At 42.5% G+C, this 17,328-nt stretch overlaps 1 protein-coding gene across 1 annotated transcript in view; it reads left to right on the forward strand.

Annotated features, from left to right (window-relative positions):
- The window catches only part of sacs (sacsin molecular chaperone), a 22,654-nt gene extending 5,340 nt beyond the window's left edge, over positions 1 to 17,314 (forward strand). Inside the window, exons 8-11 of the mRNA XM_029445615.1 lie at positions 166 to 312; positions 717 to 2,202; positions 2,734 to 2,825; positions 4,272 to 17,314. Of these exons, the coding sequence (XP_029301475.1) occupies positions 166 to 312; positions 717 to 2,202; positions 2,734 to 2,825; positions 4,272 to 15,817 (13,271 nt within the window). The 3' untranslated portion in view covers positions 15,818 to 17,314. The remainder of the gene's footprint in view (positions 1 to 165; positions 313 to 716; positions 2,203 to 2,733; positions 2,826 to 4,271) is intronic.
- The last annotated feature ends 14 nt before the right edge of the window (positions 17,315 to 17,328 follow it).

Genomic DNA, 17,328 nt, shown 5'->3' on the forward strand with positions numbered 1-17,328 from the left:
ATTTTTCTATTTCTGTGCATATTTATTAATCTTTAGGTTAACCTGCACATTTATTTGATATTTGAGGCTTTTATTTCTACATTTTTCTTTTTATTATTCATTTATTTGGCAGCTTTAGTCCTCCACAGTTAATGCTAAACCTGGTTTGAACTTATTTTATTGCAGGTACGGCATTGTACGTCTACAATGATGCTGTGTTCACTGTGGAAGACTGGAATGGGATTCAGGAAATTGCGAGGAGCAGGAAGAGAGAGGATCCTTTGAAAGTTGGTCGATTTGGAATTGGCTTCAATTCTGTGTACCATATCACAGGTGAGGATTGTCCCACAGGGATTGTTATCATTTCTTACTTCCAGTGCAGCCATTAGAAACTAAGAATATTCTGTGTAATGTTTGCATATAAACATTTTGTTATAGCAGTTAGGCAAAAATACTATTAAGATGCATTGACTTTCAATCAATTAATCAGCTTTTTGTTTGTATTTGTAATATTAAAATACTGCCCATCACAATTTCCAAAGTGCCAACTTCAAAAAACAGTACAAATCCCAAAGATATTTAGTTTACAAAGATATATAATGCAGAAAAGAGCAACGAATCCTCACATTGGAAAAGCTGAAACGGGGAATCTTTTGCATTTTTGCTTGAAGGAGGAAACTGTTGCAGCTCTTGAACTACACCGTATTTAATTAACATGTTTTCTTCTTACCATTTAGATGCTCCCAGTATATTCAGTGGAGACCAGATTGCCATGCTGGACCCTCATCAGACCCTGTTTGGAGTTCATGAGTCCGGGCAGTGTTGGAACTTGAAGACTGACATTAAGGAGATCACAGAACTGTCTGACCAGTTCACTCCCTACATTGGGATGTTTGGAAGCGCTGAGAAGACCATCGAGGATGGCAGCTTCCCTGGAACATTGTTCCGCTTCCCGCTGCGCCTGAAACCCTCCCAGCTCAGCGGCAACATTTACAACAAAGAAAAGGTTTTGGAGCTCTTTGAGTCTTTCAAAGCGGATGCAGACACGGTGCTCCTCTTCCTCAAGAGTGTTCAGAAGATCTCCTTGCATGTGCGTGAGTCTGATGGCACAGAGCGCATGTTGTTTCAGGTTACAGCAGTAGAGAACACTGATGATAAGCTGGAAAGACCCAACGCACTGATGACACTGGGCCAGGCTATAGACGGCTACAGCAGCGGGGTTCACAGTTCTACCATCACGTGTGTTACTTACCAGGTCAACATAGAGGCTCAGGATGAAACGGCTAAAGACACGCAGAGGACCACGTGGCTGGTTTGTAATGGAGTCGGGGGCAGAGGAATGTGTACTGAGTTGGACTCTCTGGCAGATGATTTGAAATTCATGCCTGCCATTGGAATTGCGCTGCCTCTTACTCTGATCAATGAAGAAGACAAAGGTGCCACATCAGGCTTCTCAGGTCGAGCTTTTTGCTTCCTCCCTCTCCCCCCCGGGGAGGAGAGCGAGACGGGGCTTCCAGTTCATGTCAGTGGCTTCTTCGGCCTCACAGACAACCGTAGGAGTATCAAGTGGCGGGAAGTGGACCAGTGGAGGGATCCGGCGGCCTTGTGGAATGAGCTGCTTATAATCACCGTCATCCCTAGAGCTTACTTTGCGCTCATCACTGAAGCTATCAAAAGGGTACAGACAAAAAAAGACCAAGACTTTCCATTGTCCCCTACAGGGACCTATGGGGCCTGGCCAGATCCTAAGCAGGTCAAGTCCCGCTGGAAACCCATCCTCCAGCCGCTGTTTCATGACTTGCTACAGCAGCAGGTCATCTATTCCCTCAGTGAGAGCTGGATCCGGGTGGACCAGGCTGTGTTCTCAGAGCTGGACGCAGACGAGGACATTTCAGAGAGTGTGATCAACTACCTCCAAAGCTCAGGAACGCAGGTGGCAAAGGTGCCCGCTGCCGTGGACTTTGTCTTGTCCGCCCACATGACTGAGTCCACTGAAGTAAAGAAAGTGACTCCATCTTTTTTGCGGCAGGTGATCAGGAAGTACAAACACAATGGTCCCTCGCAGGAGAAGCTGCTGCTGCTGAAGTTTGCGCTTAGTGACGACAATTACAGTGACCTCATAGGACTGGAGCTGCTGCCGCTGCAAGATGAGACATTCACAACGTTTTCATCTTCTGTCAGTGAAAAGGACTGCATTTACATTGCATCTGAAGAATACCCCAGGTACAGATAAATAAAAAGTGTATTTTCACTCCCAACTTTTTGCAATTCTTTCCTAAATTACCTCAATAATTTAGTTATTTCCTAATATACATTTACCTTTGACTTCAAACATGATTTTAATAGCTGGAATCCATACAATATAGTCATTTATGTTGGATTTAAACAGGTGCACCAGCTTAGAGGATCAGTTTGCTTACACAGTCAATGTGTCATTGGTGCATCTGTTCTTTATATACAAGAGCAGAAGTTTGGATCATTGCATGCAAATTGAAAACACAAGTTGAATGACGGGCAAAATGCACATTTACAGTGAATTCTGCCCTTAATGTATCTTCTTTTCAGTATTTAAAGGAATGTGTTGTTTTAAACAAACCTCATTCACATCTATATTACATTATTCTTTAATTTTATTGTGTTTAATTGGACTAAAAAATACTTACAAGCGTTGCATATGGACATTATTCAACATTAAAACACATGTACACGAACAATGGGGTTCGTAAAACATTTTTCCTTTTGCTTTATCCTAAGATCTCTGTATCCGGGACTCGAGGGTCGCTTCATCATGGAGAGCATTGAACCTTTTGTAATGGACATTTTGAAGAAAGCAGCCAAAAGCAGAGGTAATATAATTAATGTCTTCCACATAAACACATGTATAAATAACCTTGATGCTAAACGGTGACCAGGAGACTTTTATACTGTGAAATACTTTGACCAATGTATTTGTGTTCTTAACAACTGGACAGTAAAGCTGCGGTTACATTCCCAGATCTTTAGGTGCAGCTTAAAGCGCTGTGCAAAGTATGATAAGTATAATTCTTCCCTGTGATGACTTTGTGGGTTCAGCTATGTTGTAGTTACACTGGGTCACCTTACTCTCCTGCAGTGCCAGCAGTGCATAAAAGTCTCTGCTAATAAATCATTGAGGAGTGAGAGGCAGAAAGGGAAAGAGAGAGTGAGCATGCTGATTCATGGAAGACCTTTTTGCAGATCACTCACTGCCATACTCGACTATTATGATGACAGAAGGCACTGAGCCGGCCAGAGGAAATACGCTGAGTAACAGATGTGTCCTTTAAACCCAAAATGAAAGACACAGACACTATTGCAATTTAAAATTTAGCATTTAACCAGAGCAAATGTGGATTTTTTTTTTTAAAAGAACTACAGTTATTTACGGTGTCTACAGAAATCTTTACTCTGCTGCCCCACCCCTGTTGATGATACACCACTACAGTTACTCAGATTCACCGACACCCCCTGATCCTCTGATCACTCTCCTTCTCGCTCCTTTCAAACTGTGCATCAGGTTGAGACTGAAACAATTCATGATATGCTGAAATGTTAATATTTACGCCTGTGTCTAAAATGTCTAGCTGGAAAAATGCTTATTTGGTGTGAATATGTAGATCTAAAAAAAGACTTTATTTGTTTTTTAAATAGACATAAGAAAGACAAACAGAGTAAAACTCATCAAAAAAAATGTGTCCCTTGAATTACAGTGCAGCAATATCTTTGGGGGTGCTCAGGTAGGTATTTCAGTGTGTGCCAAATATTGAAACTTTTTTACTATTAACCTTAACGAATGCATGACTGTAAATGAGCACCGTGGTAACTGCAATGACAAAACTTTAACAGATATGGGAAGTAAAATAAACGGCAACTCACATTCACTCATCATAGTTCCAACATACTTTACACCGGTTTCTTGTAGCGGGTCATGGTGCACTTTATGACTTCTAGTAATGTGTGTCTTTGAGAAGTGGTTTCCCTACATTGAATGATAAGAATGGCTTCAAAATTGACAGGATAAATTCAACAAAGTGTGCGAAAATTGTGCAAATGTGTTTCAGCAAAATGTGCTGCAATATTGCTGTAAGTCTTAAATTTTAAGTAGTTTTTAAACAAGATTAATTTACGAGTGAATCTGTTTGTGCAGCTCTCTAATTTATCTCAGACTGCTGCATCGTGCAATAACAACAAACCTCACTTTATGTGCTTTGATAGTTAACATTTACTACAATATTAACTGAGGCTAATTTAATTTCTCCTTATTATTTGAACAGGAAGACCCTGCACTCAGCTACAATTGCTGAACCCTGAACGATCAGCTCGACTCATCAAGGAGATCCTATCAACAGCCTGGCCAGCTAGAGACTTCATTGTCCAATGGGAACCTGGAAACAGAGAGTTGAAACATCCCACAGTTTCCTGGCTGAAGATGATTTGGAAGCATCTCTATATCCATTTCGCTGATGACCTAAGTACCTTTGAAGACATGCCTTTGATCCCACTTGTGCCACTTGAGGAAAGCATTGACATGGTTAAGCTTCTACGTCTCAAAACTCCATCCCCCATACTTCTTGTGGATGAGGAAGAGTCGCCACTTTCTGAAAACCTTCTTGACATCATGGAAAAGCTTGGAGGAGTAGTGATAAAGAAGCTGGATTCAAGTTTGCAGCACCCTCTGCTAAAGAATTACATCCATCCTTCCTCTCCTGGTATGCTTCTGCAAATTATGGATCGATTGCCAACACAACGATTATCCAGCCAAGTCTCTTCTTTCTCAGTCAAAGCAAAGATTGCGCTCAGAAACTTTCTTGCAGGACTATCTGACATTACAGAGAGGGAAAAGCATACTCTGCTTGAACTATCCATCTTTGAGAAAGTGGGGACATGCTCTGAAGGCACCTCAGCATTTACATCACTGAGAGGAGCTAGAGCTTTACATCACAGAGCCAAGTATCCACCGGATGTGAAATTATCCGTAAACCTTGTGGGTTGCGGTGACGAGGAATCAATCCGCCTCATCAAGATGCTGAATGTAGAACAAGTGAAAACCACAGAATGTTTGAAGATGATTATTAAGGATATTGAGAGGGGGTTCTACACAACAGATGAGATAATCCACATCATGCTTTGGGCACTTAAACATCTAGCGTTCCTAAAAAATGAAAACTCATCTGTGATTGGATGGCTTTCTGCTCTTAAATTTATTCAGATGCCTTGTGGAAAGTCAGTCAAAGCCTCAGATCTTTTTGATCCTGAGCTGGAGATTCTACAGAATCTGTTCTACATGGAAGAGAAAACCAAGTTTCCCACAAGTACATTCACGTCTTCCTCTGATATTCTTCATTCACTCAGACAACTGGGACTAAGAAATGAAGTACAGCTCACCGAAAAAGATGTACTCAAAGTGGCAAAGAAGATAGAGGAGTTACAAAGCACCAAGGAGCCTGAGTGGGACTTTGTAATCAAAAAGGCGAAAACACTCCTGCAAATACTTAACAGACAAACCAAGCTGGTAAAATCAGCTGATGCTCAGATGTCTTTGCTAAAACTGAAATGGGTACCTGTCTGCAAAGAAAGACCTCCTACTTACCCTAAATCCCTTGCTTGGGTTGGAGATACTCTCAATATCTGCTCTTTGTCAGATATGTGTGACATATCCCATGCAGTGCTTGTGGGATCTTCAGTAGCACTGGTTGAACACACATCTGCAGGTATGAAGAAGGCCCTAAAACTAACTGTAGAGCCACAAGTGGATCTAGTGTTACAGCACCTGAAAGCAGTGAATGACTGGCATAAATCTCAAGCATTCACCACAGAGGATTGGTATCAATTCCAGCAGATCTTGTTTGAGATATACGGTTTCATGCAGGCTCATCTTGAAGATGCTAGAGAAGCAATGAAATCACTGCCTTTTGATTGGGTGTGGACGGGGAAGACATTCTCATCACCTGGCCAGACAGTCTTAAAGCCCCTCCCTGATCTAGACCTGCAGCCCTACCTGTACTCCCTGCCAAAGACAATTAGAAAGTTTCACAAGCTTTTCAAGTTTTGTGGTTCAGTTGAGGAGGTTGTGTCAAGCCATGTGTTTGAAGTCATCAGCACCATCCGACAAAGATGTGAAGGAGGGATTACCAAGGAGGAAAGCCAACATGATATACTACTTTTAGTCAACATCCTGAGATGGCTGAACAACAATCAGATACCTGTAGATACTAACATGCATGTGCCGATTCTTTGTTACAAGGACCCAAGTAAATTGGCGATGAAGCCCATTCATGAATGCACCTACTGTGACATCAAGGTTGACGATTTGAATGACTTACTTGAGGATGCATCAGAGCCCATTGTACTAGTCCACGATGACATCCCAATGAAAACTGCAGAGTGGCTGAAGGTGCCATGTTTGAGCACAAGGTTGATAAACCCAGAGAACCTTGGCTTTGAACAATCAGGCCAACGAGAGCCTCTAACAGTGAGAATAAAGAACATCTTGGAGGAATATCCATCTGTAGCAGACATTTTTAAAGAGCTCCTCCAGAATGCCGATGATGCAAGTGCAACAGAGTGCAGTTTCCTCATTGACATGAGAAAAAACCCTGACATTCGAGAGAATCTCCTTGACCCTGGCATGATTGTTTGCCATGGGCCCTCCTTGTGGTCTTTCAACAGCTCTGTATTCTCAGACATTGACTTTCTGAACATCACAAGGTTAGGTGGATCAGTAAAGAGATGTGAAGCAGACAAAGTTGGCAAGTTTGGCTTGGGCTTCAACTCAGTTTATCACATCACTGATATCCCCATCATAATGAGCAGAGAGTTCATGATCATGTTTGATCCAAACATTAATCACATCAGCAAGCACATCAGAGACAGGTCAAATCCAGGGATCAAAATCAACTGGAGCAAACAGCAGAAAAGGCTGAGAAAATTCCCCAACCAGTTCAAACCTTTCATTAATGTCTTCAATTGCCAGCTTCCTCTAGCTCAGGACTCCCCCTACAAGTACAACGGTACACTGTTCAGACTCCCGTTCAGAACAGAGCAGGAAGCCTCAGTAAGTGAAATCAGTAGTCTGTACTACAACACCACAGACATCTATTCCCTGGTTGATGAGTTCAGCATATGTGGCCATCGGTTCATTCTGTTTACTCAGCATGTTGGAAGTATGGTCTTAAAATACCTGAAATATGAGGAACCAAATCCAGCAGGAGCACAAGATGTTGTCACCATCAACAAAAGTGTGTGGTCATCCAAATCCTCATATGGACCTCTGAGTATCCTAAAATCTGCAGCCAGGGTTATGAAGAAAGTAGCAAACACCAACAGGGTACCTGCTGATGTTCCCAAGTCCGGCTGCATCATACGCGTTTTGGTGGAGGAGTTTCACAACGTGTTCAAGCGCATTGTCGATCTCCATTCGCCACTGTTCAGAGGTTCAGAGGAAGATCCTAACCAGTACTTTGAAATGGCTGCTAAAGGTGGTCAGACAAGAAGACTCACAGATGAAATGCCGCCAAAGGCAGTTGAGGTCACCAACTGGCTCATTTGCTCATGCATGGATGTAACTGAGGCACTCAAGTTTTCCCTCGGTGATAGCGGAAAAAGGCTTGGACTAGTGCCTTGTGGAGGTGTGGCAGTCCTGCTCTCAGAAGAAGAGAATCGCAAATGGACAGTAAAGACAAATATCACCCCAATTGGAGAGGTGTTTTGTTACTTACCTCTCAGAATCAAAACAGGCCTACCAGTCCACATTAACGGCTGCTTTGCTGTGACTTCCAACCGCAAAGAGATCTGGAAGACTGACACCAAAGGACAGTGGAATTCTGTGTTCATGAGACATGTCATTGTTCAGGCGTATTTAGCAGCACTTGCAATGCTACGTTCAATGGCTGAAAGTGAAGAACTGCTCAACTACAGCTATTTTGCAGCATGGCCAGATCCAAGTCAGGTGCATGATGACTTCACACTGGTCAGTCAGGGTGTCTACCAAGAAATAGCCAAAGGAGGTGACAGTGAACATGCAAAGGTTTTCTCAGATGGCAAAACCTGGGTGTCAATCAAATATGTCAGATTTCTTGATGATGCCTTAATCTGTAGGCCAGACATTGGTCCTGCTGCTTTCAAGATATTCTTGAAATACCTCAAGAAGAGTGGCTCACAAAACCTCTGTGCTGTTGAGCTGCCTGACTGGGTGAAAGAGGGATTTGATGATGCTGGATGTAAAGGAAAGTTGCTGGAAAACACCCTGACAGAGAAGCAGTTCTTTTCAGATGTCTTTTTCCCTCACATCCAGGAAATTGACAAAGAGCTTCGAGATCCCCTGATGCATTATGTCTTGAATGAGAAGCTTGAAGATTTTGCATCAATCCTGAGGGTTACTCCTTGTATTCCATGCTCTGGCGCCAAAAAGGAACTGGTTTTACCTTCCAGACTCATTCACCCAGAGGGAAGAGTTGCGAAACTCTACAACACTGATGATGGAAGATTTCCTGAAGGGACTTCTAAAGACTACCTAAACCCTGTGTGTTTAGTGAAGCTAGTGCAGTTAGGCATGGTCAAAGATGATCTGTCATGGGAGGACCTAATTGAACGTACTCAATCTGTTATTGATGTCAATGAAAATGATCACACAGCTGCATGCTTTCGTAGCAGTATACTACTCAGTCTCATCGATGAGAAACTGAAGATGAGCGATCCAGGAGCAGCTGAGCTCTTAGAAAAGCTACATGACATCAAGTTCCTTCCATTCCTGACAAGACCTGCAGGCTTCTCACTGCCATGGCATGGGAACGACTATTCCCCAACAACAATGTTCTCTGCTAAAGAACTCTTCACAACTGAACATCAGGAAACTGTGTGTCTGATGAAGCCAATCCTGAATGAGAATTCTCCATCTTTCAAAGGTTGTGGTGCAATGTCATTGGCTGTGAAAGACTGTCTTGGTCTGATAAAGAAGCCCTCAGTTGGATTGGTCATCAGTCAACTCAAGAAACTGTCTCAATCATTCGATGGTGTCACACTGTACCAGGAAAACATAACAAATGCCTGTTACAAGTTTCTTCATGAGGAAATGCTTCTGGATGAGAATGCAAAAGGACAAATAACTGAGGAACTGAAAGAGTTCAATTCCATCCTCGTTGAGAACACATATGTCAATCCCTCCAAAGTTGCATTCCACCTGAATTTTGATGCTGCTCCTCATCTTTATCAGCTCCCTAACAAATACAGAAACAGCTGTCGTGAGCTCTTTGAAAACGTTGGGGTACAGCCCAGCTTCACAGTGGTGGATTTCTCAACAGTTCTTGAAACTGTTAAGCAAGAATGTGGACGAAGGGTACTAACTGAGGAGAACTTCCAGTTGTGTCGGAGAATAATTAGTGAGGGAATATGGAGCATGATTCGAGACAAGAACCAAGAATACTGCCAATCGAATTATGGTGGGATTCTATTACCCGACCTAAATCTGACATTGCAGCCATCAAAATCACTATGCTACAATGACTGCCCTTGGATCAAAGTCAGAGACACTTCTGTGAAATACTGTCATGGGGATATTCCAAGAGAGGTCGCTGTGAAATTAGGAGCAGTCCCAAAACGTCACAAAGCCTTGGAGAGGTATGCCTCAAATGTCTGCTTCACTCAACTTGGGAGTGAGTTTGGACAGAAAGAAAAACTCACAAGCAGAATTAAAAGCATTCTAAATGCTTATCCATCAGAAAAAGAAATGCTAAAAGAGCTGCTTCAAAATGCAGACGATGCCAAAGCAACTGAAATTTACTTTGTTTTTGATCCAAGGATACACCCTACCGACAGAATATTTGATGATAAATGGATCCCAATGCAAGGCCCTGCCCTCTGTGTATATAACAACCAGCCTTTCACAGAGGATGATGTCAGAGGTATACAGAACCTTGGAAGAGGAACAAAAGAGGCCAATCCAGGCAAAACTGGTCAATATGGCATAGGATTCAACTCTGTCTATCACATCACTGACTGCCCATCGTTTATCTCAAACAATGACATCCTGTGCATCTTTGATCCACATGCACAGTTTGCACCTGGGGCTACATCCGTGAGTCCTGGAAGAATGTTTAGAGACTTGGACTCTGACTTTAGATCTCAGTTTTCCGATGTTCTAAGTCTTTACTTGGGACTCCATTTTAAGTTAGAACGCAGCACAATGTTCAGATTCCCCATCCGCTCTAAGGAGATGGCAAAGACATCAGAGATCAGTTCTGTCCCTGCATCAGACAGAATGGTGCAAAACCTCCTGGATAAACTCAAAACCGATGGTGCAGAGCTTCTGATGTTCCTCAACCACATGGAGAAAATATCAATCTGTGAAATTGATCATTCAACTGGAGAACTAAAAGTGCTCTATTCTGTGACAGCCAAAATAACAGATGGTGATCGGCTAAAACGCAAACAGTTTCATGCCTCAGTCATTGATAGTGTGACCAAAAAGAAGCAGCTCACTGCTATCCCAGTCCAACAGATAACCTACACAATGGACATAGAGGACAATGATGGAAATGTGACCACATGGATGATCTGCAACCGCTCTGGCTTCCCTAACATTGAAAATGTCTCAAAAAGTGTGATCTCAGCTCACAAAAATGAAGACATAACTCTATTCCCCCGTGGAGGGGTAGCTGCATGTGTAAGCCACAACTACAAAAAACCCCACAGAGCCTTCTGCTTTCTGCCCCTTTCACTGGAGACTGGCTTGCCTTTTCATGTCAATGGGCATTTTGCCCTAGACTCTGCTAGGAGAAACCTATGGAGAGATGACAATGGAGTGGGAGTAAGAAGTGACTGGAATAACAATTTGATGACATCCCTGATAGCCCCTGCCTGTGTGGAACTGCTGATTCAGCTTAAGCGTCGATACTTCCCAGGTCCTGATCCCTCCATGACCGTACTACAAGGAACACCGCTTCATGTTGTTAAAGATACATTACGGAAATATCTGTTCTTCTTCCCAGTCAACAGACTTGATATACAGCCAGATTGGTACTGCCTGGTTAAAGCAGTGTACAACTGTATCCATGCTGATGCGAAGCGTGTGCTACCTGTAGTCAGAGCAGCGCACATGGACAACTCTGACATGCACTCTGTCATTTACATTTCATGGGTAAATACATCCACTGCAAACAAAGGCAGAGCCTTTTTTGATAATCTGCTTCAAGATGAACTTCAGCACTTGAAAAACACAGAGTACAACATCACCTCAAGGAAGTCTGTGGCTGAAAATGTGTACAGGCTGAAAACCCTACTTCTGGATATTGGTTTCAACCTGGTTCACAGCTGCGATGAGACAGCAAATCTGTACTTCTGTTTGGAAGATGCAGGGATACCAGTCAATTATGTGACGCCAGAGGATGTCCGCAACTTTCTTCACACTTTCTCCTTACCAGACACATCTTGCCATGTCGGAAAGCTCCCCTGCCGTCTCCAACAGTCAAACTACAAGCTAGTTCATAACTTGAAGATTCTAGTCGACTACTGTTTCAAGGACATAGAAGTGGAAGAAGTCACAATTGAGGGTCTGCCTCTGTTGATAACAATGGACACTATGCTTCAAGTGTTTGATTCCAAGAGACCAAAGTTCCTGACAATACATCATGAGCTAATCTCATCAAGGAAAGAATTGTTCATGAATACAGTGTACATCAGGTACAGCAACATCCTTTTGAAGGCAGGAGCGGCAAAGATCTTTGACATTGGCTGCTTTGGTGAACTACTGGGGTCTGTTCTTCCAAGAGAGTATCGAACAAGGATCCCTGTTAAGTGGAGAGACACCTTTGCAAGTGAATCTTGGCTGAAGAATGTGTGGAACTTCATCAGTGAGAATATCGCTGTTAAGGAGGATCAGGTGGACATCAAACCCAGTTTCGACACAGTGCTTGACATTCTGAAAGACTGGGCTTTGCTACCTGGAATCAAATTCATGGCAAGAGAAAAGATAGTTGTCCCGGAGCATGATGTGCTTTTACCTCTGAGTTTGATGAACATAGCCATATTTCCACATGGCCAAAATGACAAAGTCTTTCACACCCTAATGAAAGCAGGGTGCATTCAGCTTGCAGTGAACAAAATCTGTGTCAAAGAAAATCCCATCATGCCTTTTCTGGCACAACACACAGCAAACATTGAAAATCCATCCAGTGTTCTGAAGGCTGTGGAGTACATGATCCAGACATCTGCGTTCAAAACCGCAAACCTGACTGACAAGGACTTTGAGGCTCTTCTGTTGTATTTCAACTGCAACCTAGCTAACCTCACACAACAGGACGCACAGAGCCTGAAACTCCTCCCATGTTATAAATCAGTTACAGGGAGATACATCAGCATTGCAAACTATGGGACAAACTATGTCCTTGAAAAAAACATTCCCACTGAGGACATAGACAAATGGGCTCACACAACCTCCTTTGCTTTTCTTTTTGACAATCCACAGTTGAAAGAACTGTACACCTTCCTTGGCTGCATGCCAATTGATGACTTAGAAATCTACCTTCAACATCTCCTGCCAAAGTTTGAGAGTCTTTCCTATGATGCCAAAATTGAACACATTGTCTACTTGAAGGAGAGACTTTTGTCAATGGAAGAATCATGTGAGATGAAGGATCAGCTCTATGAGAAATTGGAGGGACTGTTGTTCATCTATGACTACTCAAACAGACTCAGGCCAGCCAAGTTTTTCTATGATGAGACGGTGAAGGTGTTTGAAGTTATGCTACCTGGAAAGTCATTCATCCCAAGTGACTTTTTTAAGAAAGTTGAGCAAGTGTCAAAACCCAAGATTGGGACATTGTTGTTAACCTCATGGATAACTTTTCTGAGAAATATTGGTCTCAAGCACGAAGTGTCACAGCAGCAAGTTCTTCAATTTGCAAAAGAGGTCAGCATCAAATCCCAAACAGAGAGCTGGACCAAAGAAAAAGTGCAAACCATTGTCGATGTTCTCTTGAACCACATTTTCAAAGAGAGGACGGACATGTTCCATGGTACTTTTCTCAAAGAGCTCTCAATGATACCATTCCTGTGTCCGGAGAGAGCCCCCAAAGAACTCATCAAGCTTCATTCGCAGTACCAAGAGATGAGCGCCACACTTCCTCTGATTCGCTTCAGTGGGTCTCAGGTAAATCCAAAATTCAAGCAAACAGATATCATTCACTTGCTTTGGACATCTTGCCCAATTCTACCTGAGAAAGCCACACCATCAAGCATAAAGGACCAGGAGGGGAACTCTCTCACTGGACAGGAACAACTTGACCAAGTGCTAAACATGTTAGTCGTCAACTTGGACCCACCGTTGGAGAAAGTCATATGCAACTGCAAGAACATCTGCAACATATCCAATCCGGATGATGAAATGGTGAAAACAAGGAACAAAGTTTTAAAGTCCACCTATGAGTTTCTCAATGCAGATAAAAGAGATTTCCGTTTCCAGCTTCGCGGGGTGGCTTTTGTCATGGTGGAAGATGGCTGGAAATTGCTGAAACCGGAAGAGGTTGTGATTAATTTGGACAATGAATCTGACTACAAACCCTACTTGTACAAATTGCCTCTAGAACTTGGTACCTTTCATCAACTGTTCAAACTTCTTGGTACAGAAGACGTTGTGTCAACCAAACAGTATGTTGAAGTGCTGTGGCGAATTTACAGAAGTTCAGAGGGCAAGCAGCTTGACCCAAATGAAATGAGAACTGTGAAAAGGGTTGTTTCAGGATTGTTCAAGTCCCTCCATAATGACCCAGTGGAAATTCGCAAAGATCTTGAAAGTCTCAGAGATTTGATATTTTATATGCCAAGTCATGATGGTAGATTAGCAAAATCCAATAGCTTGGTGTTTGATGATGCCCCACACTACAAGAGCAGAATTCAGGGTAACGTTGGAGTTCAGATGATTGTGGACATGAGCCAGTGCTATCTGGGCAAAGATCATGCCTTCCACACAAAACTGATCATGCTACTTCCACAGAAACTAAGGCCTAGACTGTTGAGTGGCATTCTTGAAGAGCAACTTGATGAGGATTCTCCAAGAATGTGCCAGTTTGGAGCTCTTTGCTCACTTCAAGGTCGCCTTCAGCTGTTGCTGTCATCAGAGCAGTTCATCACAGGACTGATCAGAATAATGAAACATGAGAATGACAACACATACCTTGTGAATGAGGAAAAAGCCATACGTCTCTGCAAAGCACTTTGTGAAGGATTGAAAGTTTCATGTTTTGAGAAACTCCAGACAACATTAAGAGTGAAAGGATGTAGCCCCATCGCACACAGCCGCAGCGAAACACTGGCCTTCCTCAAGAGGTATGGGACATCTGTGATTCACCTCTACATCCAACATTCAGACAGCAAAGACATCAATTTTCTCTTAGCACTGGCAATGACATTGAAGTCTGCTACTGACAATTTGATTTCTGACACATCATACCTGATTGCCATGCTGGGCTGTAATGACATGTACAGAATCACAGAAAAGCTGGACAACCTTGGAGTTAAGTATGACTCAACAGAGCCTTCGAAACTTGAGCTACCCCTCCCTGGAACCCCCATACCAGCTGAGATACATCACACACTCCTCATGGATCCCATGAATGTATTTTACCCAGGAGAGTATGTGGGTTACCTTGTAGACTCTGAGGGTGGAGACATATACGGGTCCTACCAGCCTACCTATACATATGCAATCATTGTTCAAGAAGTAGAAAAAGATGAGGAAAACACCAATGTCCTTGGAAAATGCTTCCAGATTGACATTGGTTACAGTGAGTACAAAATAGTCAGTTCCCTCGACTTGTACAAATTCTCAAGACAAGATGAAAGTACTAATGCACGAGAAACCAGTGCTCCGTCAACTCCTACAAGTCCAAACAGTCGTTCCTCTGGTCCACGAGTGGTCCCTCCTGTTTTTGCTGGTAAGGAAAACCTCAGACCCCCCCCTCAAAAACAGTCTCCGAAAAAGATCAAGCTTCATGCTTTGCCTGAGATTCTGAAAGAAGTGACCTTAGTAGTTGAACAAGCTTGGATGCTTCCTGAGACAGAGAGAAAGAAGATAATCCGCCGACTATATCTCAAGTGGCATCCAGACAAAAACGCAGAAAATCTGGACGTTGCCACTGAAGTCTTCAAGCACTTACAGAACGAGATCAACAGGATGGAGAAACAAACTTTGGCTGATCAGCAAAATACAGACAGAGCTTCCAGGAGATCCTTCTCCACATCATCATCCCGCTTCCAGTCGGAGAAGTTCTCGTATCAAAGGTTTTATTCATCGTGGAACCAAGAAGCAACAAGTCACAAGTCAGAAAGGCAGTTCAGGGACCATTATACAAGCTATGCAGGTTCATCACATTCTCACCGTTTCTTTGTGCCCCCTACTTTCAAGACAGTTGGAAACCCTGTGGAAGCCCGCAGATGGCTGAGGCAAGCAAGAGCGAACTACTCCGCTGCTCGGAATGATCTCCATAAAAATGCCAATGAGTGGGTTTGTTTCAAATGCTACCTGGCCACTAAGCTTGCACTGATAGCTGCAGACTATGCGGTCAGAGGAAAGTCAGACAAAGATGTAAAACCAACTGCGCTGGCTCAAAAAGTGGAGGAGTACAACCCCAAGTTAACAGGCCTTTTAAATGACGTTCAGATCCTGGAAGGATATGGTGTGGACAGCCTGAGAACTCGTTATCCCGATCTCCTGCCGTTTCCACAGATTCCCAACGACAGATACACGTCTGAGGTGGCAATGAGAGTCATGGAATGTACTGCACGGATCATCATAAAGCTTGAAACCTTTGTGCAGCAAAAAATGTAAAACTGTTGATAAAGATAACAATGAAACTACAAGTATGCATAGATCCTCCGTGGAATGGAGGACAACCATGGCTGTGTGCAGATCATGTGTATCACTTTGAATAACATTGTATAAAAAGGTATCCAGCTGGCAGCTTCTGGTACACATGCAGTCATGGTGGTGCTGTGGCCCATGCACAGTAAATACATGTATGGCTCCCATAACTTTTTAGGCTGTCTCAATATAGATGTGCTGTAATATGTGAAAAACATCTGCATATGCTGTACATACAAATGCCTAAGCAATACGTTTTGTTTACTAAAGTCCCCACATTGACGATATTTGCTCTGAGTTAGATAAAAATATGCTGCTTTTTTACTTTATCTTTTATAAAAAAATATATATTTTCTTGCTACAGAAAACCAGTGGAGTGCATTGAAAGGATGCTCTTATGATGAAGAAATGGATCACCTCTAAATGTCAAATAATGTCATGCAACGTGTCCTCGTTACAAGATCTCAGCAAGTCAAGGAAATTACCATCACGGTTGTAAAAAATTGTTTTGTATATTTATGGTTGATTTCACATTATTTCTGTAAAAGTTGTAACTTCTCTGTAACATAGCCACTTGTTCATGTACAAAGCACTTTTTTGAAACTCCTCATGTACTTGCAGAGCGCTTGTCACCCCAGCAACTCGGGAGAATCCAACTGTGAATGGAAAACTGAAATCTTTTCTTTTTATTATTGGGGATAGGTTTTGTTTTTTTGTTTTTTTTTAAGACTTGTTAAATGTTTGTTGTGCTTTATACGGTGACATTTGTTCATACCTGTTCATATGAACCATGTGTACTTTGGGGCCCCGACAGCAAGTTTGATGTGTGATGATGACGGTGATGATTGCAGCTCAACTTTGACTTAGTAGTCATCCAAAAGTTGTTTCAGAATACTCGTCGTGAAAGTGATAAAGATAAATAAGGAGCCATATATGCCATTATTTGGGCACAACCGTTAAATTTAACTTTTGTCAGCATGAAACAATGTTCATACATTTTGTCATTTTAACTTTCCAAGGAACATAAAGCAGCACCAAACTGGCACGAGTGTTTTTACTGCATCATTTTACCTTTGATTTGAAGGACCACACACACACACACACACACACACGGTTTAAAATGTGCTTCTTCGTATTTGTCTTACCTCAAGCTTGAGGTGAGTCAGCCATAAGAAGCCTAATAAATTCCCCTTGAAAGATGTTTGTCTTTTTGATTTCTAGCCTTTTAAAATACATTTAGAAAGAATGTCACTTGTCCATCTATGATTTAAACAACTCTGGCACTTTTAAATGGCTATATTTGATATGCCATACTAGTGGCAGTGCAGAGCTTTTCCACTAGAGTGCAGCAGAGATATAAACCTGGTCTATTATCAAAACTGTATTCATCTCTCTTCATCTCTGCCTGAGAGCAGAGCAGAACGCAACAGTGGGGATTTAAATAAAGAAGATATAATACATTGAGACAGTGAGTCCCG

The sequence above is a fragment of the Cottoperca gobio genome, chromosome 13 (genome assembly GCF_900634415.1).
Source record: "Cottoperca gobio chromosome 13, fCotGob3.1, whole genome shotgun sequence".
Classification (NCBI taxonomy): domain Eukaryota; kingdom Metazoa; phylum Chordata; class Actinopteri; order Perciformes; family Bovichtidae; genus Cottoperca; species Cottoperca gobio.